This window comes from Conger conger, chromosome 2 (assembly GCF_963514075.1).
Source record: "Conger conger chromosome 2, fConCon1.1, whole genome shotgun sequence".
NCBI lineage: Eukaryota > Metazoa > Chordata > Actinopteri > Anguilliformes > Congridae > Conger > Conger conger.
The window spans coordinates 30,780,654-30,807,441 of NC_083761.1; the positions used below are offsets into that span (position 1 = coordinate 30,780,654).

Sequence of the window (26,788 nt, forward strand, 5' to 3'; positions counted from 1 at the left end):
GTAATATCAAGATTAAGGTTTGGACATACTGGCCTAAACAATACATTAAGGTTAATGGAAAATCACAACAGTGGGAGATGTGATTTCTGCTCTCAAGAAGAAACGGTAGAGCATATAATGCTAACTTGTCCAAAGTACAACTTGGAGAGAGAAAGATTGATCAAAGAGTTGAGAGATAAGGGAGTAGAATGGGATTTGGCAGAAGTGTTGCAGGGAGATTCAGGTGGCGGGTGTTTCTTACTTGTGTTTAGATTCTTGAGAAGAACAGGGTTGATAAATAGGATTTATTGTTTTTATTATTTATTTTATTATTATTATTATTATTATTATTATTATTATTATTTATTTATTTATTTTTATTATTATTTTTTTATATGAGGAAAGAGAATCCTGATCCACACTCCTTTCCAGTGGGTGGCGGTAAATGCACCAAGAAGTTTTATGCCAACCGCCATAAAACCTCACGAAGAAGACGAAGAAGAAGAAAAAGAAGAAAAAGCGTTCCTGTGACGTCGCACGTTAACCGTGAAGAAGAAATAATACAGAATCGAATTAATCTTTTGAAGGGTGGTAATATAATCTGCAAGGCTATGGGAGGAGGTGATCTCGTAAGTGTTTAAAATGTTTATACATTCTATGTTTTGTGAATACACATACTTAACTAACTAAAAACAACACCGCTAGCTAGCTAACGGGTAGCCCAGTGTTCCATTGAAAGGTTGCTAGCAAAATGGCTTGCTAGCTATCTATGTAGTTAATTAGGTAATCATGTATCTGCTGCTGGGATTTCGTAAACACGACTTGTTCTTTGCTTGTTTATTTTAACTGTTGATGCTGAATAGATGTCTGATAAAAGTTAGACGCTTCACTACGCAACGCAGTTTGGTATGGGCCATTGTATCCTAACTGCGCCATTGATGTATTTGTAAGTTACGTTGCTCTGGCAGCATTTTCAGCGTGAAGAATCCTGACTTGTTTCCATTCTGGGCGGATGTGCCTGCAAAGCGAATATACCTGCTTTAGTCGCAGCACTTTTCACATAAGGAATGCTGTCCCGCAAGCGTAGAAATAAGTTAGGTTAGTTATGTTCGATATTCGATTTTCGTACTTCAATAGCTCTTCAACAAAACAGGCCACGGTGCTCAAAATAGCTGTTTCGTAATGAGCAGCTCAGAGAACGCGGCACAATTATTTTATCCCACTTTTAATATTACGAAACCTTTTCGTCAATCGCTTCGAAATTATAACTCATCCCAGGAGAAGTACGTTATGACGTGAGACTTTCCATCATCAAGTCACAACATATTAACCCATTAAGTCCGTTATTTATTTTAAAATAATATTTATATGTTGGCAACAATTCTTCTCTTTGGTGGGTCGTGTTCAGGATCAGGAGGACATGAACATATGGGCACAACTCCTGGATCCTCACAGGAGTTCACGTTTTATTTAAAATATATATTATTATGGTTATTATTATTATTTTCTTAAACAAATATTTCAATTATTATCTTTATTTCAATACTTACCAGGTAGCATGACCCACTGACTCCAAACCAATAGGAAATAATCAGGGGTACATGGAGATGAAGGCACAACTCTTGGATTCCCCTGGGACTTGATGTTTGATTTTTGGTGAACATTTCAATTATTATATTCATATTTAAATACCTTTCCGGTCACATGACTCACTGATACCAATCCAATACCTGTTAATTCTACTATTAATGCATCTTGAGGCACAACTATGTTTGTCAACCTGGAAGCTATGGATCGTTCTTGACAGTTTCCTTGATGGTGTTGGAGGACAAGCGGCCATAGCAACCCATTCTTTTTTGCGCAGGGGTTAACCTAGGCTTAGATGACATGGCATCCATTAAAAAAATATATGATGCCCGGTCAATATCAGTTTTCATATAAAGGTTCAGTGGTTGACCTGTAACAGAAGAAAACAAAGCTCTAAGGCTTTCTAAGGGGGACTTCACTGCTGCTGTTTCACTGGCTATGTATAAGAGTGCTCAATAAAATGTATGAGTATACGGGCCAGGAGTTTGCACCATAGCACAATTTTTCTCCTCTTTTGGTGTGTTGGTAGACAATGAGATGAAAAATTTCTGAAAACTTGAGCTTCATACTTCATTTTGTTTTTTACTGGTAAAGCCATTTAAAGTTTGCCAGTCTTATTTATTTATTTAGTCTTGCAATACATCTTAAAAACTTTCTCTCACAGAACTTGAAGAAGAGCTGGCATCCACAGACTCTCAAAAATATTGAGCGAGTATGGAAGGCAGAGCAGCGGCATGAGGCAGAACGCAAGAAGATTGAAGAGCTACAGAAGGAGTTATGTGAAGAGCGGGCTCGAGAAGAAATCACCAGATATGCACAGGAAACGGGCACTCTGAAGTAAGTATTGCCATTAAAAATCCTGTCCATTAAGGGAATCATTTAATTACACTTCTTATTTTATGTGTCTCTTTCTCATCTGCATTCCCATCTCATTAATATGTTTCCGACATATGTTTTCTTGTGCTGATTTCCTTATTCCTATTTTTCACAGAAAGTTTGTTATGTTCTCCCCTTCAGGAAGAAGCATGACCGCTTGGACTGGATGTACCAGGGACCAGGAGGACAGGTGTCCAGGGAAGAGTACCTACTTGGGCGCCCCATTGACAAGCAGATCACTGAGCAGTATGAGGAGGTTGAGAGTGGACCATCTGCACAAACCGGTCTACTTCCAGGCTCCATCTTTTGCCCCACCACCGCTGCTTCCACCCTTGACCTGGCCACCAAGATCCGAGAGGACCCACTTTTTGCCATTAGGTTAGTCACTATTTATATATCTAAAACCAATCAGTAAAAGTGCAGTAATTGCACAGGTATATGCATTAAGCAGAGACATACTGTTAAAATGTTGATATAGTGTTATCCAAAACATTCTACTTATTGTTGCATGAGAAGTAACAACAATTCTTGTTGTCCAAAGGACAAAATCAGCTCAGTTCAATGAAAACGGTTTTATGATATTTGCAATTCAGTAAGATCGAAACCAAATCTAACACTACTTCAATGATGTGCTGAGCGATTGGTGTTTTTCAGTTTGTTTCGGTTTGAAAGTAATCACGGTTTTTGGTTTCGATAATAAAAAAATTAAATAAAATAAATAATTATATATTTTTATATGTATAATTATTTATTTATTTATTTACTTACTTTTTTAAAAGTGACCTTTCAATCAAAAGCTCTAGTGGTATGATTGCCCAGAAAAATAACTTGCATAAATGATCAGTTTGGTCCTTAAAAATATTTAAGAATTTAAGGTGTGTATATTTCATTTGTAGTGTGATTGCAAGTCACACTATTGTTATCCAAATTGTAACTTTTATTATTCCGCCAGATCTTTGTCCGCTACCTCCTCCCACAGTTTTTGAAATATTGACACAAAACCAACCGGGAAACATCTGCCTTGTGTGCTTTTCGAAATTCCCAATAATTTTCGAGATATTTCATTTTTAAATACCTTCATAAATGAATGGCGGAATATGGATCCTTGTAACATCACAATGCTCTCTTGCAGCTGAACTGCTGCATCTCCAGCTGATGTCACAAGGCTCTTGAAACTTCAAATACACTTTGCACAACATTGTTTCAACTTTAGCTTACCATACCTTGCCACTCGCAGGGTTTCCCCTGCCGTTATAAGACTTAGGCGCTGCACCTAAGTTTTTGTGCAGTTCCCGAGCCGAATGAACGGTAATGTAAAGAAAAAATGTAATATGCAACGCTACATAGCTAGCTGACTTAACTAGCAAGACTGCATTCACAGCATATCCTATATCTGGTTTGGTAAATGGCAGCAAGGCCAAGTGCCTATTACCGATCAGCTGCCACTTAGAAATATTTTTGTTCTGCTACGTTTTTGCACAGATTGTTCTTATGGAAAGTCAAGTGTTTTTTGTTTTTTTTACTCATTTGTTGGATGTGATACGCATGCATTTTTACATTGAAGTCAATGGGCAAAAATCTATTTTGTGCTCAGCAGCCACACTTACTGGGTGACTTTCCACACTCATATATGGCAGTTGGTGGCAGTTCAAACTGTCAGAATTTGGACGCTCGCTATGTCCCTCCCTTATAAGTTCAAAGTCCCTGGTGATTTGTGAATTGTTTCAATGGATTTTGATAATAGACTTGTCAGGCTCCAATCATTTTCCATTCTCCAAACACTTTGGAGCGTGTGCCAAAGTTTAGGTAGTAAATAACCATGTATCCTCCTGATGTAATTTTCGGAGCCATTGACTTAAATCGAATGCTTTCATTTTGACTGCATGACCAAGTGCCACAAAGCAACACATTTTTCAGGCATTATTGCTATTGGCTTGTACTAGCTACATCATGCTAGCCTCATACGGGGATCATTAAAGGCTACCAACTCACTAGCACTTACTAGTAATTTTTTCCTCCTCTGTGTTATAGTAGAAAACTGGACAAAGTAAATTTTCTGTGAGAAATGTATTGTTGAGTTCTCATGCACACACAGAACTCAACAATACATTCTAAAGCTCCATTTTGCCCTCCCTAATGCATGGCTATGCTCTCAACTGACGTGTGTTCAAAACCGCAAATGTTCACAGCAAACTATGTTTGCAGCAAACAGTCACTGTTGAAACATTTTAAATGAACATTCCATTTAGTTTGGCACCAACGCCTTTTTAATACAAATCGATGCGACTTCGGTCTAACAATGCCAGCTGCCTACCATTTTTTAAGGGAAGAACAAATATTATACCGATTAAAATGTATAACAGAACTTTTGTTCTCTCTGCGTTTTCCCCGTCAGCAGCCATTTTAGTTTGCCACGCACTACGTTTTCAAAGTGTTGGCTATCCTTAGCTAATGTTCGTATCGAACAGGAAAAAAACTAACGTTTGCCATCTTGAATGCATGTCTTCAGCAACTTGCGTTCACTCTCTTCCTGTCCATGACCTTTCAATGTCTGAAACATGTAGCCCTCAGCATCAGTTGTAAAATGAATGACATCACTGCTACTAGAAATTATTTGACTACTGTTTACAGCCAGAGAGTAATAGTAGAGGGATGTCCGACCTTGTGGCTAAATCGGTCAGTGCTGAAATCTGCAAATGCCGACCTGAGCGCTGTTTTTACAATTAATTCATATGGAAATTTAGTTTATACAAAGCTGGTCAGGAGGTTTTACAGGGCCAAATGTCCATAAAATGGTCATGTTTTGCATGTCCATTGCATAGCATGACTTCCTGATCTGATAGGTCTGTGACCTATCAATGTCACCAGAGTCTGGTTATCTTGTTCTCAGGTTGTCCAACAAGCAATACTATAACTCTTGGCATTTGAATAGATCTCTATGGGAATTGGGGGGTGGGACTAGATTTGGCTGCAAATTGTGCTGATACAGTATAGAACACATTTTTTGGCTACATGGCTTTAAGTCATCAAGGGTCCGAGGTATCAAACCAGCCTCAAACATCCGTGCTGCTACTAGATATACAGTAGATACTTTGAGGGTTGTTTCTCCTGAACAGTTCTTCCATTGAGTTCAACAGGAAAATTAGTCAGGAGAAATGTCTCTTGTAGTATCTACAGCATATCTGGCAGCAGCAGGATGGTTTGAGGCTCATCTGATACCTTGGACATTGTTAAATTGTCTCAAACATTGAAATGGGGGGGCAATGTTTAAAAAGTGCTGTAATTACTACATGGTGCAACCAAAATTTATAAAACATGGTTTAATAAAGTATGAGAATCTGCATTTTGACCACATATGAATTGCTTGAACACAAACAGTGGAAATAATACATTAATCAAAAAATCCAGAAAAAGGCAAGGTGTGTCCAAACTTTTGACTGGTACTTTTGACTGATCATTAGTTCATGTCTTTTCATGTAACATTATTGTAAAGTGTGACCAAAATGAGCCCCTGCACACTGTCTGCACTTGCTCTTTGTAGTTGAGATGTGTAAGGTGGATGAGCAAAATGGGTGGGTTGGTGGGTGGCATTTTCAGTCATCCTCCAAATGGGTGAAGATGCAAGCTGTACATAATATAATGTGTTCTCCATTGTGTGCTATATCAACTCCGTTATCTTATCTCCTTCCATTTTTTTCTATAACGCTAAAAGAAAGCGAGAAGAAGAAAAAAAGCGGGAAGTTCTAACCAACCCAGTGAAAATGAAGAAAATTAAAGAGATGGTAAGTTGTCCACTAGTTCTTGTACTTTTAGTTTTTATTTTGTCCTTAAATCTCTTAATTTTTTAAAATGTATGTGTATATAGTAAACCTATTCAAATTAGTTTGAATGTGAAAAAATATTTGCACCCTAAAATAAATGCACAAAAGTGCTGTAAACTAAAAAGTGTTTTAATCATGATTCAATGGAATCGATCTTACATTTTCAAATAAAAATCTACAGTTGTGTAGATTATGGTCAAAAAGTATTTTACTATTAATATCTTGGTGAACACATGCAAACCTAAATAGATGGTACAGAGTAAAACGTTTTCTTCAAATTTAAAAGCCAGATTGCTTTTTATTTTTATTTTTACATTTTTTTAGTGTCAAAATAATTAAAATGAATAAGGGCCTGTGCAGTACTTTGTAACTTGGGGGACTATAACGGCTTGCAGACACTTCCTGTTGCCAGCTAAGAGTCTTTCAGTTCCAGCTTCTGCCCACCTGAAAATTGTGTGGTCTGATACCAAAGGTGCTATATTCTGAGTAGTTTAACACATCTAGGTGTAAATATTAGGAAATAAAGGCTGAAATTCTGAACTCTTGTCTCGTGTTCATCTTTTTATCTCAACCCCAAACATATTCAGTATTTTGCCAAAACAAAGGAATTGGCCTTGCTATTTCAATACTTCTGGAGGGGACTGTACGTAACCCAATGTTGCTTCAGCTTCAGCTTATGGAAGGATGACAAATTCTCCTTGTTGGTTTTATCAGAACACAAAGTTGGCTTCCCCTTCCATCTTGGCATATCAGTCGTTCTTTCTATCTCACAGCTGCAGCACAATCTTGAGAAGAAAGAAAAGAGGAGGAAGAAGAAGGACAAAAAGGAAACCAAGCAGAAGAAGGAGAAAAGGAAGCAAAAGAAGCACAAGCAACATGGCACTACAGAGATGAGTTCCAACTCTGAAGAAGAAAATACCAGGTACTTCTATACCACTTCATGAAATATGTGACCTGCTCTATCAAATCAGTCGTTTTGACCCCAAAATGTATTCAGGGTTTGTATTTTGACTACTCAAATGAGGAGAATGTAAGCTTCCTCACGATACCAATCTCTCCTCCAGATATCAAGGGTGTTGTATTTTGCATTGCAGTTTCAGTACCAACAAACAATGTTTTAGAGAAATATTGCTTCAAAGTATCATCCCGAGAGTTACGTGAGCCTGGGAGACTACCGACACTGGGCTTATCATCTTATGTATAAACCCTTTAAAACTAGATTTTTAGTCTGAACATTTACTCTTGACATTATTGCATACAGACCATGAAATCAAATAAATTAACATGTGGCAATGAAGGCAGCTGATGTGGTTGTTTGTTACTCCGTTGTACACTTTGACATCTTGCATTTAAAAGCTTAAAAACTATATTTTTACTGTCCGGCATTAAGATATGGAGATTATGAAAGCAAAGATATTGTTTGACAAAATGAAGATGAAAGCCGAAAGCCTAAACCATAGATTTTTGTGAAATTGGCTGTTGCAAATTATGACTGATTATGATAGAATGGGTCACTTGTATGAATGAATCTGTCTCTTCATAATCAATGCCTTTTTTTTCCCTGTTAAATCACTGTATTACAAAATGAAAATATTTAAAGCTGCTAAACCCGAAGGCCTTATCTTAAAGTTTCAGTTCACCCTAAAATAAAATAAAGCTATATTCCCTGAGTGGTATATATCCATCCAAATAGTTTCACTGAGATTCCACAGCAATTCATTCTGACCTCAAAGGCGCCAATTGTAATGGCACTAAAAAATACCTTCTTGTGCGTAGTTGAGGTCCCCCCCATGCTTGTGTCACCGTACATGTCATAACAAGGACCCGTTGCTCAAACAATGGTATTGTAAAATAGTATATATGCATGGAACCGTTAGTGTTATTGCTTTAACTGTTTAAAAGGATTGATTGGAAATTAATTTGACAAAGCTAATGGAAAAGAACTTCATTTGGCATATGATGCACTTGACTAATTTGTTCGCAAGAGGTGGATTAGTGTCGATCTAATTCGATTTAGTGCAATGGAAAACTCTTGCCAATATAGTCCAACTTCATGCACAGTTAATAGCCTCCACCATTCGTGATTTTATGCTAGAAATCGTTAGTTTAACTAATCATTAGGTCTAATACGCTAGACTTCCACAAGTGAATAGCATGGCTTAATAACGTTACTCTTTGGCAAACGTAATGATTTCATGTTGATTGTTGTGCAGATATCTGCAGGACATTATCACATCAAGTGAATATGCGCTACCACCATATTCTATTAATAGAAAACCATTTAGAGAAATCTTAAATTGCTACAAAGTTATAGTGATACAGGCACTAATTTCTGACAAAATGTTACTGAAATGGGGCTTTGCCTATGGTTAAAAGAAAGGACGATGCTTAAAATTAAAAGGAAAGATTTATCCTGGAAATTTGCATTGTTTTTTTGTTTTTTTAATGAAAAATAAAATCCAAAAATGATGAGCCTTACCAACTGTATATGTCCACACAGTCTCAACCAAAGCATGCTAGTAATCTGAGGTGCAGTGTCAACTGTGTTGTACTGCACCCCAGGTGGATGGATATGTAGCACTCCAGCTGAAATGCTGTCCTTTTTATTTTTGGCTGAACTGCCCCTTTAATACAAAGCCAGTAAAAAACATGAGTTAGCTGACATGGCGGAGTCATCAGTGGAAGAAAATGTTAGACTGTTTTAAAGATGCCCATCTAGCTTACCTGTTTACAGCTGTTCATCTTATGTGTTAGTTTTATTTGTTTTGATGTAAAGTTAGGTTTAGTTTGTTTATTTTTAATCTATGCCCATGCCCTGCACCTTGCATCACATACAGTACTGTGCGGAAGTCACAGGCACCCTAGACTCTATTATATAAATTTGTTTGTGTGTTAGTATAAAATAACACATTTGAGATTTCCAAATATTCATTTTCCAAAAGATTTAATGTTACAGAGACATTTTTGTATTTAATTAAAAAAGAAACATAAATATTGTAAGCAATTGACTACTTTTTACATAAACTTGATCAAGGCTGTCTGAGATCAGAAGCAAGGAGCCAACCAAAGTCTGCAGAAGAACTGTGGCAAGTTCTCCAACATGCTTGGAACAGCCTCTCTGCTGATTGTCTTAGCCAACACTGTCCTGCAGTTCTATATCTCAGAGAAGTGATGCAGTTTTAACGCTGGTGGTCACAAAAAATACTGATTTGATTCAGTTGAACTATTCTGCCAAATTACTCAAATGTAATGTAAGATATAGAATAGGTTTACTTAATTAATTTAGGACCTTTCATTGAATTATTTTTGAAAGAATCTTATCTTTGCACAGTACTGTATATCGGAGCGTTCTCTGCTGGGGCATGCAGTCGCACGTGCATGCAATCAACCTCACAGAACCCTAGGGAGTCCAAAACTTGACATTAACTCTTGTTTTTGGCTGGCAGGTGTTGACAGTGCTTTCAGAAAGTATTCAGACCCCTTCACACTTTATTGTGTTGTAATTTTTTTTTATTGTGTTAGTTTTAAATGGATACAATTGCCATTTCTGCCCGTCTAAAAACATCTTTTTAGATGTGAACCGTCACCCCAATCTGAGGTTGTATGCACTCTGGAGCAGGTTTCTTCAAGGACCTCTATGTAGCTGCATTCATCCTTCTCTCAATTCTGACCAGTCTTCCTGTCCCTGCTACTGAGAAGCACTACCATGATGCTGCCCACACCTTGCTTCACCATTGGGATGGTATTAGCCTTTAGAGTAATACCTTCCAGGACATAGGCACTTGCTTGAATGCGTATCGGTCTATGAATTAATTCATGTTAACTTTGAGAGCTTGATTGAGCCTGCCTGGGATGCCTAATACCTTTGGTTTGTACTTTTTACATTGGACCAATTCCAAGTCTGAGCTAAGGTATATTTGGCCCAGGTATAATTTACAGGTAATTTAAATGCCAATTTCCCAGCAAATCAATAATTTAAAGCATTTTTCTGAAGGAATTTGGACTTAAGACCATTAGACCATGGAATTTCAGTTCAATAACTTGTGTAACTTTGCTCAGGAATGCGGAATCATGGAGGGTAAAAGCAGTTGACAGCTAGCAGATGGGCAAACTCGTTGCTTGAATTCATTCACCTTTGAAAGAAAGATGAAAGTTAAAATACTTGAGAAATAAGTGCTGGTGTGTAATTGTGTTAGATGTCTTTGTTTTTATAGAAATAAATGTCCGTTGTTTAACAGATTTTCTTTTTCTGAATTTGGGGTAATCAAGGTCTCATCGCAAAGACGGTGTCCCACCTGCCCCGTTTTCTCGTTCCAATGATACATCTGGTTATGGGCTGCATGTGAGTATTGTCTATAACCCCTCTTTAGATGGTTGGAACTATAACTGCTGAACACATGTGACCTCTTCCGCTGGTTGAGCGCAGTAATCAGCACATCTTCTGAAAATTGTTTTAAAAGGTAGAACTTCTCCGAATACAAGGTCTCTCGTTTTTACAATTATTTCAGATACACATGATACCTTGTGTAAATAAGACACCTTACAGAGTTCCTTACTAGTTATTTCTTAACTTTGAAAGAGGTAGGCTTCAAGTCTTTTTGTGAAGCTAACGCGTTTTGCTAACATGGAAATTGAGCCAGTGAATGCACAAAAATTTTAATTAAACTAACAAGTCTGGGTAAGTCGGAAAAATTGTATAATTCCAAAAATGTTGGTATTTTCCTTTAAAAATAAAATGGTTATTGACACAAAACATCTGTTATGGCACAACGAAAGGGGAAAAACACTCTCTCAGCCCAAACCCGGCAAGATGCACCCTTCACAGATAAGAAGGCACCGTTTTGTTTCTGTTATGCCGCTCCTACAGAAAATTGCTGATTGATTTTGCAGAGCCAATGGTTATGGAGGGAGAATGTAACAGTGGAAAATGTGACTAGATTATTTGAAATATAATTGAATATCAGGGGTGTAGTATAATAATGATAGATTTCAGGTTTATATAAGGTTGAGGTCTGAAACTTTTTCCCCTCCAAAGGTATTGGAACAGCAAGGTCAATTCCTTTGTTTTTGCTATACATTGAAGACAATTGAGTTTGATGTCAAAATATGGACAAGATATGACAGATTTCAGCTTTTATTTCCTGGTATTTTCATCTAGATTTGGAACAGCTTAGAACGTATCACATTTTGTATCAGACCACCCAATTTTTAGGTGAGCAAAAGTATTGGAACATGTGACTGATGGGTGTTCCATGTGTCCTGTTAGATTGATTGGTTAAACAACAAATGGTTCTGAATGTCCTCTCTTGGTTTTAGCCTTTGGTTTTGCCTGTGAAGACGTGTTAGAAAAGATAAAACAATGTGAAGACCATAGAGCTATCTTTGGGGGAAAAGCAATCCATTTTGAAGCTTAGAAAAGAGGGGAAATTGGTCACAGCCATTGCACAAGCATTTGGGATAGCTTGTACAACAACTTGGAATGTCCTGAAATCTAACCAGTCAACCAAGGAAAACAACAGCAGGTGATGACTGGAACATTGTGAGAGCTGTGCAGAAAAACCCCAAAACATCAGTGACGTCACAAACAATCTTCACAGGGCACGGGTGAAGGCGTCTCAATCAACAATTTGAAGAAGACATGAAGCAATATAGAGGCTATACCTATAACAATAAGTAACTTGCAGTGAACGGACGTTAATCTCTTGTGGAAGTGGCTGCTTCCCTGTGTTATGTTCGGAACACACTGAGTTTGTGTTAGTTAGCGAACGTTAATACCAAAATGGAAAAATGCATAGCTGCTTACCCTAGCAGCAACTACAGCAATGTTGTCCTTCACATTTTTCACCTTTATTTCCTTCACCCGTCCTTCCGGAAATTGTTTTTTGTTGACTCTTGAAATCCTCTGGAGTATTAGGGCTTCAAGTAAAAATCAAATGGTTCACAAGGTCTGGATAAGATATACTGCTGTATTTGTCAACATTTTACGTCCTCCTGTGCTTTGTAATACTTATTATATCCCTCTAGAAAAAACTGAAATGTGCAAAGACATCAAGATGTTGAGAGCAGGAATGATTTTGGGATTGTTTACAAGTGATTCCTTATTCTGTGTGTGTCTTGTGTGTCTATTTAATTGAGAGGCATGGCGGAACTTTCCTGCAATGTGAGAACAAATGGAGCAGAACTTGCATTGCATAAAAATGAGTTAAAATTGTAGTGCAAGAAATGTAGCTGTGAATGTAAAAATATCCTCCTGTAAAACAACTGTTTGAAGTACAATTTCTTAAACTTACTCAAGTAACGGAGTAAATGTAACGTGCCCACCTCTGCTAATCTTCATTAATGATGTAACTCATGATGGTAGCAGCAGGATGAATTCAGAAGTCTACAAAAATATTGTGTCTGCCAATTTACGGAGACATGCGTCCAAACTAGCAAATCTAGCAAGACAATGACCCAGAACACACTGCCAACACAACAAAGGATTTCATTAGGGAGAAAAAAGTGGAAGGTTTTAGACTTTTCAAATCAATCACCAGACCATAACCCAATTGAGCATGCATTTCACCTCCTAAAGAGGAGATTGAAAAGAAAAAAACCCCGAAACCAACAAAACTGAAGGCAGCTGCAGTAAAAACATGGAATAGCGTCACAAAAGAACAATGCAACAGTTTGATAATGTCAGTGGGGTGCAGGTTTGATGCAGTTATTGCAAGCAAGGGATATGCTACCAAATATTAAGTGTTATTTACTTTGATGTACTTAAATACTCTCTGTTCCAATACTTTTGCTCACCTAAAAATGCTATGTTCTAAGTAGTTTAACACATCTTGGTGTAAATACCAGGAAATAAAAGCTGAAATTCTGAACTCTTGTTCATCTTTTTATCTGAACCGCAAATATATTCAGTGTATTGCAAAAACAAAGGAACCTTGTGGTTCCAATACTTTGAGGGAGCTGTTTTAATCCATTTCATTAATTAGATCATTTCCCTTTTTGGAGAGGTTTGTTGCCAGTTACACTTTCTGTGGCTTATGTTCTTCCTCTCAGCTCCCAAGCCGTGGGCACCATTATGAAATGGGTGTGTCAATCCACCAGGGGAGCAATTCCAGGGGCAGAAGGAGTCGCTCTCCTCACAGGGATGGGGAAAGAAGTGCCGTCACTGAGAAGACCGACAGAAAGACGCAGTTTAGCCATGGAATCCCCTCCTCATACAAGAAGCATGTTCAGAGACATCAGGATATCAATCGCAAGTATGGTACACATTTCTGGTTCATGTGGGATGTCATATTTTGTTTAGGCTTTTCAAAATGATTTTCTCAGTAAGTAAAGGCATTAACAAATCTATCACCTAGTTTATGTCTTGGCTGTGGGAGTAACTAGCAGCACATCTTGTGGGACACGCAAGAGTTACTGTTGCATTAGCAGCTAGAGTTCACCATTTGTATGTGAACAATATTCCGTAGGCATCTGTCAAGAGAGGAGCAGGAGAGGAAGCGACAGGAGATGATGGACTTTGCCAAGCAGCGAGATGAGCAGAGGGTGAGCAATGTGCAGAAATATAGAAGCCAGGAAGAACAGGAGAAGCAACGGGACTCTAGGCACACCCAACATGCTGGCTTCATCCAGTGAGTCTTAGCCATTTACCTACTTTAATAGCATTTGTTCATACCTATTCTGCTGTCATTGCCTGTATTTACTTGGGATGGGCATGTTAATCGAATAAACAGTTAACCGAACCGGACACTTGACCAAAACCACCGACGTCTTAACAGTCAATATAATTAATAAAATATAATTCGCTTAACTTAAACGATTTCAAACAAATGTAAAAAATGTTTTTTGTTTTTTGTTTTGTTGCTGTTCCACCGACTTCAAAACGTAGCAGAGTAGGCTGTGTCAACATTTTGATCTGCTGAAACTTCAGTGTAAAATATATGGCATGAAATTAGTTTAAAACATTCAAACAACTACATGATATAATGTGCAACAAAAGCACCATGACAAATCTCAAGATGAAGGAAAATTAAAACTAAAATTAAACCAATTTGTGTGAATGGTCTTGTCGTTCTAGCCAGGCATTGCTGTTGTGCTGTCAGTGTGATTGGTGCTGATGCTCCCTGTTCTTACCATATTTAGCATATAATTCTTATAATAAAAATATGTACACTCACCGAGCACTTTATTAGGAACATTTTTACTTTATTGCACCCACTTATTCATGTGATTATCTGAGCCAGCAGTGCAATATATACAATCATGTAGATACGGATCAGGAGCTTCAGTTAATGTTCAAATCAACCATTTGATCTGATCTCCTGGGATTTTCACGCACACTAGTCACTAGTCTCGAGTTTGCAAAGAATGGTGAAAAATAATAATAATCCAGTGGGCAGAAGTTCTGCAGACAGAAACGCCTTGTTAATGAGAGATGTCAGAGGAGAATAGCCAGACTTGTCAAAGCTGACAGGAAGGTGACAGTAAGGCAAATAACCACACATTACAACAGTGGTATGGAGAAGAGCATCTCTGAATACACAATACATCATCACTCTTAACTGGATAGGCTACAGCAGTAGAAGTTGAATTAATACCTAATAAAGTGCTCTGTGAGTGGATGTGTGTGTGTATGTATGTATGTATGCATATGTGTGTGTGTGTGTGTGTGTGTGTGTGTGTGTGTGTGTGTATACTTGTGTGTGTGTGTGTGTGTGTGTGTGTGTGTGTGTGTGTGTGTGTGTGTGTGTGTATATATGTATATATGTGTGTATATATGTATATATGTGTGTATATATATATATATATATATATATTATATTATATAGAGTTTGTTCAGAATGCTGCAGAAAACAAAAAACGTCCAGTGAGCAGCAGTTCTGTGGATGTTGTTGATGAGAGGTCAACAGAGAATGGCCGGACTGGTTCGAGCTGACAGAAAGGCTTCGGTTACTTCAATAACCACTCTGTACAATTGTGGTGGGCATCTCAGAATGCACAGCACTTTGAACAGAAAGCTGAGGCTGCAGTGGGCACGGGCTCACAAAAACTGGACAGTTGAAGACTGGAAAAACATAGCCAGATTTCTGAGGAGTCACACAGATGGTAGCCCAAACTGCCTCGTGTCAACAGTCAAGGCGGGTGTCAGTGGTGTAGTGGTGTGGAATGTTTTCTTAACACACTTTGTGCCTGTTAATACCAATCAATCATTTCTTGAATGTCACAGAAGTCGTCTCAAACTGGTTTCATGAACATGGCAATGAGTTCAGTGTTTTTCAGTGGTTTTCCCAGTCACCTGTTCTGAATCCAATAGAACACCTTTGGGATGTGGTAGAACGGGAGATTCACAGCATGAATGTGCAGCTGACAAATCTGCTAAAATTCTGTGATGCAATCATGTCAACATGGAACTGAATCTCAAAGGAATGTTTTCAACATCTTGTGGAATCCATGCCATGAAGAATTGAGGCTGTTTTGAGAGCAAAGGGAGGCCCTACCCAGCTGAATCTAGTCCCACCCCCCAATTCCCTTAGAGGTCCCTTCAAATACAATGAGTTTTAGTATCACATGTAGAACAACCTGAAAATAAGATATCCAGACTCTGATGATCTGATGGAAGTCATGGCATGTAAAGGATATGCAATCAAGTATAAAAAAAGACAATTTAATATATGATTATGTTCATGTGTCCAATTATGTTTGAGCTCTTAAAATTGGGGGGGGGGGCTATGTATAAAAAGGACTAATTCCTACAACGTTCACCTGATTTAGATGCAAATACCCTCAAAAATTTAAGCTGAAGGTCTGCACTTTCAGCTCATATTCATTATTTACTTCCAACTCCAGTATCCTGTGGCAGACAGTAACAACAATAACTTTGTCAATGTCCAAATATTTATGGACCTTATTGTATGTAGGATACCATCATAGTCAACACTCATGATGTAGTAGCCTATTTCTAAAAGTTTTTTGGGAATTGCACTATCTGTACAATGAGGTTGTTTTGGATTCAGTGAGCTTGACCGACGTCAGTAATGCGGAGTGCAACTTACAAGAACAACCAGATCTATCAAATGAACCCACCATAGAAAACACAATTAAATGGGTTTTAAAGGAAAAATGGCAATGTAGCAAACACAAAAGTGTTTAACTCAGGCGAACACGAAAGTGTTGTGACTTTTTCCGCTTTGGAAAAACACATGCACAGTTGTGTGTATTGGTGCCGTTTTATATGTAAGGTAACGTATCAAGGTAAGTTATATCTAGTGTATGTTCAGTGAGTACTCAGTTACTCAGTATCTTGGCATTAATGATGTTTAGACTTATTTTCATGTAATCACCCCTTGTCTATGTCATGCCTTATTTGGAGTTTGGAAATATCATCAGTATCTTCAACATTGCTGTAGACATAGTTTGTCTTTAATGCAACCTATTTCATTTTTTGCCATCCCCATGTTTTTCCTGAAGTAACACTTCTGTTGTGCAGCAACATATCTACTGATGTGCTTACTGATTTTTGTATTGTTTTGGCTGTGCTCCAGCCTATTGGGGCATGCTTATACAGCATTTTACCAGGGTTCGAAATAGGTTTTTAACTGGTTAATTGATTACATTTCGCCAGTTTAACTGAAATATGAAAATACTGAAAATGCCCATCCCTAGTATTTACAATTGCAGCATATTTCATCAGTATATAAATGGTTGTTTTAATTTGCTCTGATTTACTTTCATATCACAATATACTCTGGCCTAACCCCCAGTTGTTCTCTTAACAGTGATGTGAAGCTGGAAGGTGCTTGCTCCACACTCGAGGAGCGGGTGAAGAGGAACATTCACTCTCTACAGAGAACCCCTGCTGCCCTTGAGAAAAACTTCATGAACAGATAGATGGGTAGATGATAGATTCAGAAAGGGAGGTTTAAACCACATTATAATTGACCAGTTTGGTGTTCCCTTAAGAGAACACAGTGTTACCTTTTATCTGCCAGCCCACATATGCTTGGCCTGGAAAAACACATTCACTACCCAGCGAAATCCTGATATACTTGATATATCTCAGCAACCCTAGATTTTTTTCAAATATAAATTTGGTCTTGGATGTTTTCTGGATTAATGTGTCCGGTAGCAGAGATTTCCAAACATTCATTTTCCAAAAAATGAAATATTAGATACATTATTGTATTTCATTCAGTAACTTAGTAATAGACTACAAACATGTCATAGGCAAAAAGTTAAACATGACACATTTCCTCACATTTTATTTGTTTTAATTTTGTACAGTTTCAAAATAATACAAAAAACAGAAAAAGGCCCTGTGCAAAAGTTTGGGAACCCTTCACTTTGTAACTTTGTAACTCCTCCTCAGGCAACTATTAACAGCTTGCAAATGCTTTCTGTAGCCAGCCTTTTAAATTCTCGCTTTTGGAATTTTACCCCATTCTTCCTGGCAGAACACCTCCAGCTCCACAGATTGTCAATAGTATTCAAGTCTGGGGACTGTGGTGGCCATTATAAAACCTTCATCTGTCTTTCCTGAAGGCACTGTCTGGTTGATTTTGAGGTATGCTTGGGATCATTGTCTTGGAGTACCCAACCTCTCCAACCTCAATGTCTGGACTGACCATCGAAAATTAGCCTCTGGAATTTCTTGATATTTGATGGAATCCATTCTTCCTTCCTTCCACTCACACAATATTTCCTGTGCCCCCAGCTACTCCACAACCCCATGGATCCACCTTTTTCTCCAAAAGATACCTTCTTTGGCGGTGGCCAATCAATGTTTTATTTTGCATGCTTCAGTTTTTTGTAGCCCTCTCCTTCTTTGTGGACATGAACCGTCTTCATTCTAACACCCTTGGACAATTGTTCAGAGTAACCCATGGTTGTTCACACCGGACAGAACAGCCACTATAGTTGGATAATTTAGAAGAGTTACTTCAGATTTAAAAATTCAGTCCTGGAATTATACTCACTCTGCTCATTGAATGAGAAAATCGCCTGGGTCGGTGCCTTAGTAATCATCTTTTTAAAAAGTAACAAGGAATAATCCAAAAGGGTTCCCAAACTTTTGTACAGGGCCCCTTTTCCATAATTTATTCATTAAAATGTATTCATTTGCATATGAGTGTGTGTGTGTGTGTGTGTGTGTGTGTGTGTGTGTATGTAAATATAAGAATCGAGAGCTCCATAAGTCTTGGAACAAAGATTTTTTTCCTTTATTTGTCTCTGCTCCAGAAATGTGGTTATAAACTGCAGATTTACAAACTGTTTATTAAGCCTCTGACCGTTTGTTTCTTATTTCCCTGCCTCATAATGGCTTCCGTGCCTTTCTTTGGCACACGTCTTGTCCTCCTGTTTACAAATGCCATTAACCGACTCCAAAGGCAACCAAAAGCCTAGATTCATGCTACTAGATACTGAAAGCTTTCTTTTACCTATACTAAGCAAATGATTGAATACACGTGACTAATCTTAAACATCTGTGAAGCCATTTGTCCCAAATATGACAGTGCCCTGAAAATGCATTCTGTGCTGTAATTTCTCATTTGCAAAATGTATGAAATGCTTTCTAATAAAAAATGGAGTACAGAGCCAAATCAAGACTTATTGAGCTCACTGTACATGCGCACGCACGCGCACACTGCATTGGGCCTCCACATTAAACAGCTGCTTCTCTCGCAACATACTTTCTCCCTTTTTTGGGGTTTTTGTTCCCTGAAAAACCTGGGAAGTGACACTCCTATGCAAATGAATGGTAGTTTTGTATGTTTTTCTGTGAACTTTTGTAAAGTATGATTTATTTGTTTCATATGGGAGTTAAAAGTACATCTGATATCATACAGCTTTGATTAAAATACTGGACCCATTTCCTATTTTGCAGTCATGTTTTTACTTTGATCTGCTGTGTTACATTATTAAGGTTTTTTTTTTTTTTTTGGTTTTTTTTTTGTGTGTAGTACAGGAAGATAATACATCATGGGGAAATAGTTGCTACTTATAATCACTATCCTAGTATTACAACAACAAAAAACTAGAAAATGATTTCCTCAAGAAATGTGTGGAAGTGATTGAGTGCTTGTGAAGTTTAAAGTATGAATTGCTAGTTGCTATGATGCGAGTAGCAGGTTATTTCCATGGCACTAGGTGGTTGCTAAGGTGTATTAAGTGGTTGCTAGAGAGTTGCTAGGGTATCAGGTGGTTGCAAAGGTGCAATTAGAGGCTTGCTGTGGTGTTACTATGTGGATGGTAGGGTCTACTCGGTGGTTGCTAGGATGTTAACAGGGTGATATATGGTGTTTGCTAGGGTGGTTCTAGCTAGTTGCTAGAGTTCTACTAGGCAGTTGCCAACGTGTTACTATGTGGTTGCTGGAGACTTACTAGGTGGATGCTAAGGTGTTATTAGTTGATTGCTAGCTTCTAACTTGGTGGTTGCTAGGGTGTTAGGTGATTGCTGAGGTATAATTGCTGAGGTGGTTACTAGAGCGTGACTAGGTGGCTGCATGGCTATTAGGACTGGGATTGCGAACCTAAGCAGTTATGAGAGGGAGACAACTGAACCCACAAAAAATCAATGGTATACTGGGGGGAAAAAAAACGGTGACATGGCTAGTCTCCATCTCTGACTGTTAATTTACACCTAAAATGCTATATCGAATTGTATTAATTGTTAGCATGTAAGCATTGCTAACAATTAATACATAGATCCAAGACACAATCTGAGGAGGTGAGTATTGGGTCTACACCAGAAAATGGTGTGGCTTCTGTGAGCTGCTTATTCCACCACCGAGGTATACAAGACGTGACAGAGTGGTTGAAAAGATGGAGTGGTGTGGCTGGTGATAGACTGTAAATGTGGAGGTGCTACTGCTTTCACATCCCGGTAGGCCTGTACAAGTGTTTTGAGTGGACTAGGTGATGACAAAGGAGTAACACTCTTCCAATGTTGAAAAGGAAGAATCTCACAGATCTTATGTTGTCTGTGAAGGTGTGGTTGCTTTCGAGCATCAGTCCAAGGTTTATGTTGGTCACTATAGCAGTGCTACTCAACTGCACTAATTATTTTCCCAACTTTGCTCAAGAAGCAGTGACTGCTGCTGAGCTGAAAACTGATTGGGTCGGAAAACATCCCCTTATAGTGATTGTTGGTCTTAATCTGTTTTCAGTAATTTCCTTTGATTAACAATACAATGATTAATTCACATAATCAATACCATCAGAAATAGGCATACTCCTGAATGAGACTTAATTAATTTATTTGCTTCGAAAGATTTGGAGGTCAAATGTCATGTTCCTCAAACCATTCCCAAAGAATTTGTGCAATATGGCAGGGCACATTATCCTGCTGAAAATGCTGTTCCCGTGTAGGTGCCCCTGCTCCGCTACAAAGTTTAGGTATCTAATTGACATCCTCATCAACGCCCAAATGCAGGGTTTGCCAGCAGAACATTGCTCAGAGCATAACACTCCCTCCACTGACTGTGACTTCCCACAGTGCATCCTGGTGCCAATCTCTTCCCCATTTGAACATGTACCAGGCCGTCCACATGATGTAAAAGAAAACCGAAGTCATTGGACCAGGCGACCTTCTTCCATTGCTCCAAGGTCCAGTTCCGAGGCAAGCATGCCCTTTGTAGGCACTTTTCAATGGAGGACAGAGATTAGCATAGGCACTGACTGGTATGTGGCTACACAGAACTATACGCAGCAGGGTGCGATGCACTCTGTTGTGACACCTTCCACCCGTAACTATCATAAAAATTTTCTGGGACTTGATAGCCTTTGTGCCCTTGTGCATCGATGAACATCCTGTTGTTGGTTAATGGTTTGTCCCTCCTTGTCCCACCCCATCGTCTGGCCATACCTATTTTTCCCTTGTAAAAATTGCTTCAGTCTTTACGCCTGCCAATTTCTGCCACATCCAACACGTGAACTACGAGGGCCAACTCTTCGCTTACTGTCCCAGAGCTTCACATGCGCCATTGTTATGAGATAATCAATGTTATTTGATTCATCCGTCAATGGTCATACTTCTTAGGCTCATTGGTGTATGTACGGTTTGTACTCTGGACCTGCATTCAGAGAATATTCATGACAAAATATTAGCAATGAGCAGATTTAATCTATTACACTATCTTGAAGCACAGGTTTTGTAACCTTTATTGAAGGCTGTGCTGTAAGCAAATGTGGTAGTTAACAGAGAGTGTATCTTTTTTTGTAATGTGTATTTTGTCATTTAAAACAGATTTTCCTAAATTTAATTTATCATTTAATCTCCCTAGCATGATGTGAAAGATGCTATGTGAAACCAGGTGGTGCAAATACTGCACTCCGCCTCCTGTGGTCAGCTCTCTGTGTTAACATTTAGCAAGCAATAATTATGCAAAAACGGATGGATGAATAGGAATGAAAATAAATGTTTTTCAAAGAGCCCAACGTTTTGGTCTGGGTTTCATACAGACTATGCATTGGAGTCCCTCAAAGATGTCCAAACATTGTTTTTCCTTAAATTAGACAAATCACGTTCTCTCGTTATAGATTTCAAAAGAACAGAAAACAACATGTTCTGATTATTAATCATAATACTGCAGCCTCACTGATCTAAGCACACCTAGCTGGCTAGCTGCGTATCTGGCTTAAACAACCGGTAAGTCGCTAATACAAAACATTGCAGTGTGCCCCTTCTCCCCCAAATGGCAAATGTTAAAGGTAAACTGTAGGCACTTTTTCTTTCCGAGAAAATTCACGTAGTGAGAAAATTCAAACTGCTACTTCTAAGCCTTAATTGGCAAGCTATTGTCTACCTTTCAGCATCATGGCTTTTAAAAATTTACAATCGTCTCCGAACATGTAAAACATGCAGAGAATGTAGCGTATTGCAAACACTTTTAATGAAATTATGTGGTAAGTTACTTTGTTTGAAATCGGTATTTTTCTGATGCGCAAAGGTTGCTGTGGACAGAAGAGACTAAGATTAATTTATATCAGAGTGGTGACGAGCAAAGTATAGAGGAGAGAAGGAACTGCCCAAGATCCAAAGCATACCACCTCATCTGTGAAACACGGGGGTGGAGGTGTTAGGGTCTAGGCACGTATGGCTGCCGAAGGTACTGGCTCACTTATCTTCATTAATATAACTGCTTATGGTAGTAGGAATATTCTTTCTGGAGTGTGGAGACTCATCCTATCTGCTCAAGTTCAAGCGAATGCCTCAAAACTCATCTACAGCAGGACAATGATCCCAAACATACCGCTCAAGCAACAGAGGAGTTTTTCAGAGCTACATATTTTTATTTTTGTGAATTTTTGTTTATTTTTGTGAGCATTACTTTAATATGCTGGACAAAACCAGGGACTAGCCCCCGAAAGATGGCTGCAATACAATCCTGGCAGAGCATCACCAGTGAAGACACTCACCACTGAAGTCATTACTTGCAAAGGATATGCAACAAAATACTTAACATGACTACTTTAATTTACATCACGTCATTGTGTCCCAAACATTATGGAGGGCACTGTAGTTTGTTGATGGGCAATGAATAGCCTAATAGCTACCTGGCTAAACAGCCCTACGGCTAATTAGGCTACTATAAGCGAGTTCCCTACCAGTTAAAACCCATGCACAGGTAAATCTGCTTGATGTGGAAGGCTTTTCTTGTTTGTAGCCCATGCTGAACTGTGGGTTAACAGTTTTGCTCATCAAATAAACATGAACACAGCCACCCCAGCTGCCCTTTCCTCTGCCTTCTATTTTTCCCACACACCCAAAACCTCTGGCAGAGGAGGTGGCACAGGTCTCCTAATCTCATCCTCATGGAAATCGTGTCTTTTCCCTCATCCTTCTCCTTCTCCTCTTTTTAATTTCATGCGGTTTCTGTTACTTTCCTCTGGGGAACTTCTTGGATCAGATGGACATCCTCCTTAGCTCCTCACCCGACAATGGCACCTCCTGGGTGACTTCAACCTGAACTCAGAGTCCACCCAGTCTGCCTTTCTCTCCCTCCTTTCTTTTTTTGACCATACCCTCACACTTTCCCTTCCCGCCCACAAAGCAAGCAACCTTCTTGACCTGGTCTTCACAAGGAGCTGCACAACAACCAACCTCTCTGTAACACCACTCCATATATCTGACAACTCCTTCATCTCTTTTTCGCTTCCACGCTCCACTAACACCCATCCATCTCTCCCACCATTCACTGTCACCTGTAGGCGTAACCTAGGCCACCTGTCTACCTCCACCCTCTTGCCTGCAGTCCTCTGCTCCCTACCATCCGTGGAGTCTTTCTCTCGACTGTCTCCCGACGATGCTGCTACCAACCCTCATGTCCTGACTGTGTCCCCTCACCACCAAATTAGCCTGGGCCTCCCCCCGCCAGTCCTTGGCTTTCTGATGCTCTACGAAAATGTAAAAAGGTCCTGTCTCCCCAGTGATATAGCTTCCTTCCATGCCCTCCTATCATCTTTCTATTCCTCTATCTCTCTAGCTAAATCTTCCTTCTTTCACTCTAAAATTAACATGGCTGCCTCTAATCCCTGCAAACTGTTTTCAACCTGTTTTCCTCTCTTCTTGCCCCCCTCACCCCCACCTCCCTCATCACTCACTCCTGATGAATTTGTCTCCTTCTTTTAAAAGAAGGTAGATGCCATTCTGCTCTCATTGCTGACTGAGATGGGTGTCACAGGATCTGCTCTGATATGGTTTTCCTCCTACCTCTCTGCTCGTTCCTACCAGGTGACTTGGAGGGGCTCAGTCTCTGACCCCCACCCTCTACAAACTGGACTCCCGCAGGGCTCAGTTCTTGGTCCTCTCCTCTTCTCTCTATACACCATGTCTCTTGGTTCTGTTATCTCTTCCCATGGCTTTTCTTACCATTTTTATGCCAATGACACCCAAGTCTTTATTTCCTTCCCCCCCAATACCCAGGTCACCACACAGATCTCTGCCAGCTTGGCTGATATCTCTGCGTGGATGACTTCCCTACATCTGAAGCTTAACCTTGCCAAGACTGAGCTTCTCTACATCCCCGCTAAGTCCTCTCTGACAATCAACCTCTCACTGATTGTTGAGGACTTTGTAGTTTCCTCCTCCCATAAGGCCAAGAATCTTGGGGTGACTCTTGATAACTGCCTCACCCTGGTTCCACATGTATCCTCCACTGCCAGAACCTGCAGGTTCTTCCTCTACAATATTCGCCGTATCCGTCATCTCCTGACGGAGAAAGCCACCCAGCTCCTAGTCCAGGCGCTCGTCATTTCCCGCCTGGATTACTGCAACTCCCTCCCTCCTTTAATCACTCCCTACTTCCCAGCTAGACAACTCAGGTCTGCCAGCTCCACTTCTGGTGCGCTTGCAGGCCACTGAACTCTCCATCACTGTTGCACATTTCTGTGAATTTCTTCAGATTGGTGACCTGATTAAAACACTTTGCATCATCAATTGGCACCCCCTTTTTATGCTTGATGCATAATTCTAATCTGTGCACTTTTGGGCAAGTAGTCCCTTAACTTAAAGGGACATGAAGTTGTTGCTTTTGCGTTCAAGAAGGAAGGTGTTGGATTCTATTCAAGATTTTCCTCACCTCCACAATGGAATTGCTTTCCTTTTCCATTACTTGAATGTGTGAGTGGAACACATACATGAGTGAGTGCATGTGCCAGAGGTAAATCTCACTGAAATAATTTTCTAAAAACTTGATCACTGAGGGTGGCTTTTGCTGAGACAGAGAAAGAATTCCTTTAAGGCTGGAAACATCTGTAGCAGCCTCTCAATGCCTGGGAATAATGACAGCTATCGTGTCTTGCTGTGAGAAAGGAGCCTTCTGTATTCAATGTCAACAAACTCACAGTACTCCTTCAGATTCTCAGTCATCTAATGGGATTTTGATATTCAGCCTGATGAACAGTTGCACTATTTTAAGAATATGGATGCTCTTTAAGATCGATATGCAAGCAGGACATTGAGTCATTTTTAATGTCTTGTTAGGTATGTAGCAGTTGCGTGGACATTGTTTGGTATTCCAGTGTCATACAAATATGAACTGTATTTTTGAGAGAGCTTGTTTGTTTGATCCATAGTGGTTTAGCAATTGGCAATCAGTGAGGGTATATCTTCCACCGCAGCAGTTAATCTTGTTAGCACTGGCATCTCGTATAGAATTTTTAAAGATTTAAATCAATCCTCGTGGGACTTTTGATTTTGGATGGTGTGACAGAAAGTTTTGGTGCCGTTGACCATAATTAAATTATTTCATTTGTATCATTCTACTAACCAAATAGCTACTGTTAAAAAGCAAATTGTATGGGTTGGTGTTATTGGCTTAAGATTGCGACAGTTTCATCACCACTGTAAAAAAAAGTGTCGTAAAAAAGTGGACAAACTAGCCTACGTTTTCTGTGAAAAATGTATTGTTGATTTCACGTGCACACCATGAAGTCACCTCCCTCCATGAAGTTAACAAACTTTATAATATATTTCTTGTAACGTTACATCCCTGTCCAGCTTTAGAACAACATCCACATATCTGTAACAATTCTACTTCCGAATACATTGTGTACAGACTTTAAATTGCAGTCTGGACTAGCTCCACCCTGCACCACACATTTACCATTTAATACCAAGAGGTTTGGCAAACTCATAATTAGTACCAGCTCTCTCTTCATAGTCACTGAAATATGGAAGTGAATGGATATTCTACCTCAGAGATTTTGTTTGGAGACCTGTTATAGTTCTGTGGGGATACTGCTCTTTCCGCTGCTACGGTAACCTCACTGATAGGCTCATCAAACCTTACAATGTTGGCCTACCACTACAAACTTTTGATTTCCCTTTATCTGTCATTCAGTTTGCTACTTTAATAACAGATCAGACAAATTCCCATTTCAACTATAAACACCTACAGCTGTGTTGAATTAAATAGCAGTGCATTAAAAAAAGTGAATAAAGTGCAAATATTTTTTAATAGCTTTTAGTTCCATATTTCAAATATAGTGGAAACATTACACATTCAATTCCAAATCAAAGCATTAACAAATTTGATGAAGTATGCGTTATTCTTTTACAGGAAGCAAAGAAAAGGAATATTAATTTGTTTTAAAAACTGGCAGTGTTGACATTTTGGTCTTCAAACTCAAATAATGTATAAACTACAGAAATTCTTCAAGATTTAACTTCACTTTCAATTATTGATCTAATATTGCATAGTGCATCTGTGTTGCATTGAGTCAACCAACTTCTGGCACCTAGAAGTATTTCAGCCCAGGATGAACGAACTACGTTCCACAGTTCCTGATGAATTTTTGCGTTTTGCTTCAGAAACTGCATTTTTAATGTCTCCCCACAAGTTTCCAATGGGGTTGTGGTCGGGGGATTGAGCTGGCCACTCCATTACCTCAGTTCTTTTTGTCTGGAACCAAGATGTTGCTCGCTTACTCTTGTGTTTGGGGTTGTTGTCTTGTTGAAACACCCATTTCAGGGGCATTTCCTACGCAACATAATCTCTTCAAGTATTTTGATGTATTCAAACTGATCCATGATC

At 39.1% G+C, this 26,788-nt stretch overlaps 1 protein-coding gene across 1 annotated transcript; it reads left to right on the forward strand.

The window, feature by feature from the left end:
• Nucleotides 1-465: 465 nt before the first annotated feature.
• cwc25 (CWC25 spliceosome associated protein homolog) lies at nucleotides 466-19,129 on the forward strand. The gene is made up of 9 exons (XM_061231555.1): nucleotides 466-608; nucleotides 2,231-2,403; nucleotides 2,584-2,820; nucleotides 6,155-6,224; nucleotides 7,037-7,185; nucleotides 10,533-10,605; nucleotides 13,311-13,513; nucleotides 13,727-13,888; nucleotides 17,033-19,129. Exons 1-9 carry the CDS (start codon nucleotides 591-593, stop codon nucleotides 17,142-17,144), a joined length of 1,197 nt encoding a protein of 398 aa, XP_061087539.1. The 5' UTR covers nucleotides 466-590; the 3' UTR covers nucleotides 17,145-19,129.
• Nucleotides 19,130-26,788: the final 7,659 nt, after the last annotated feature.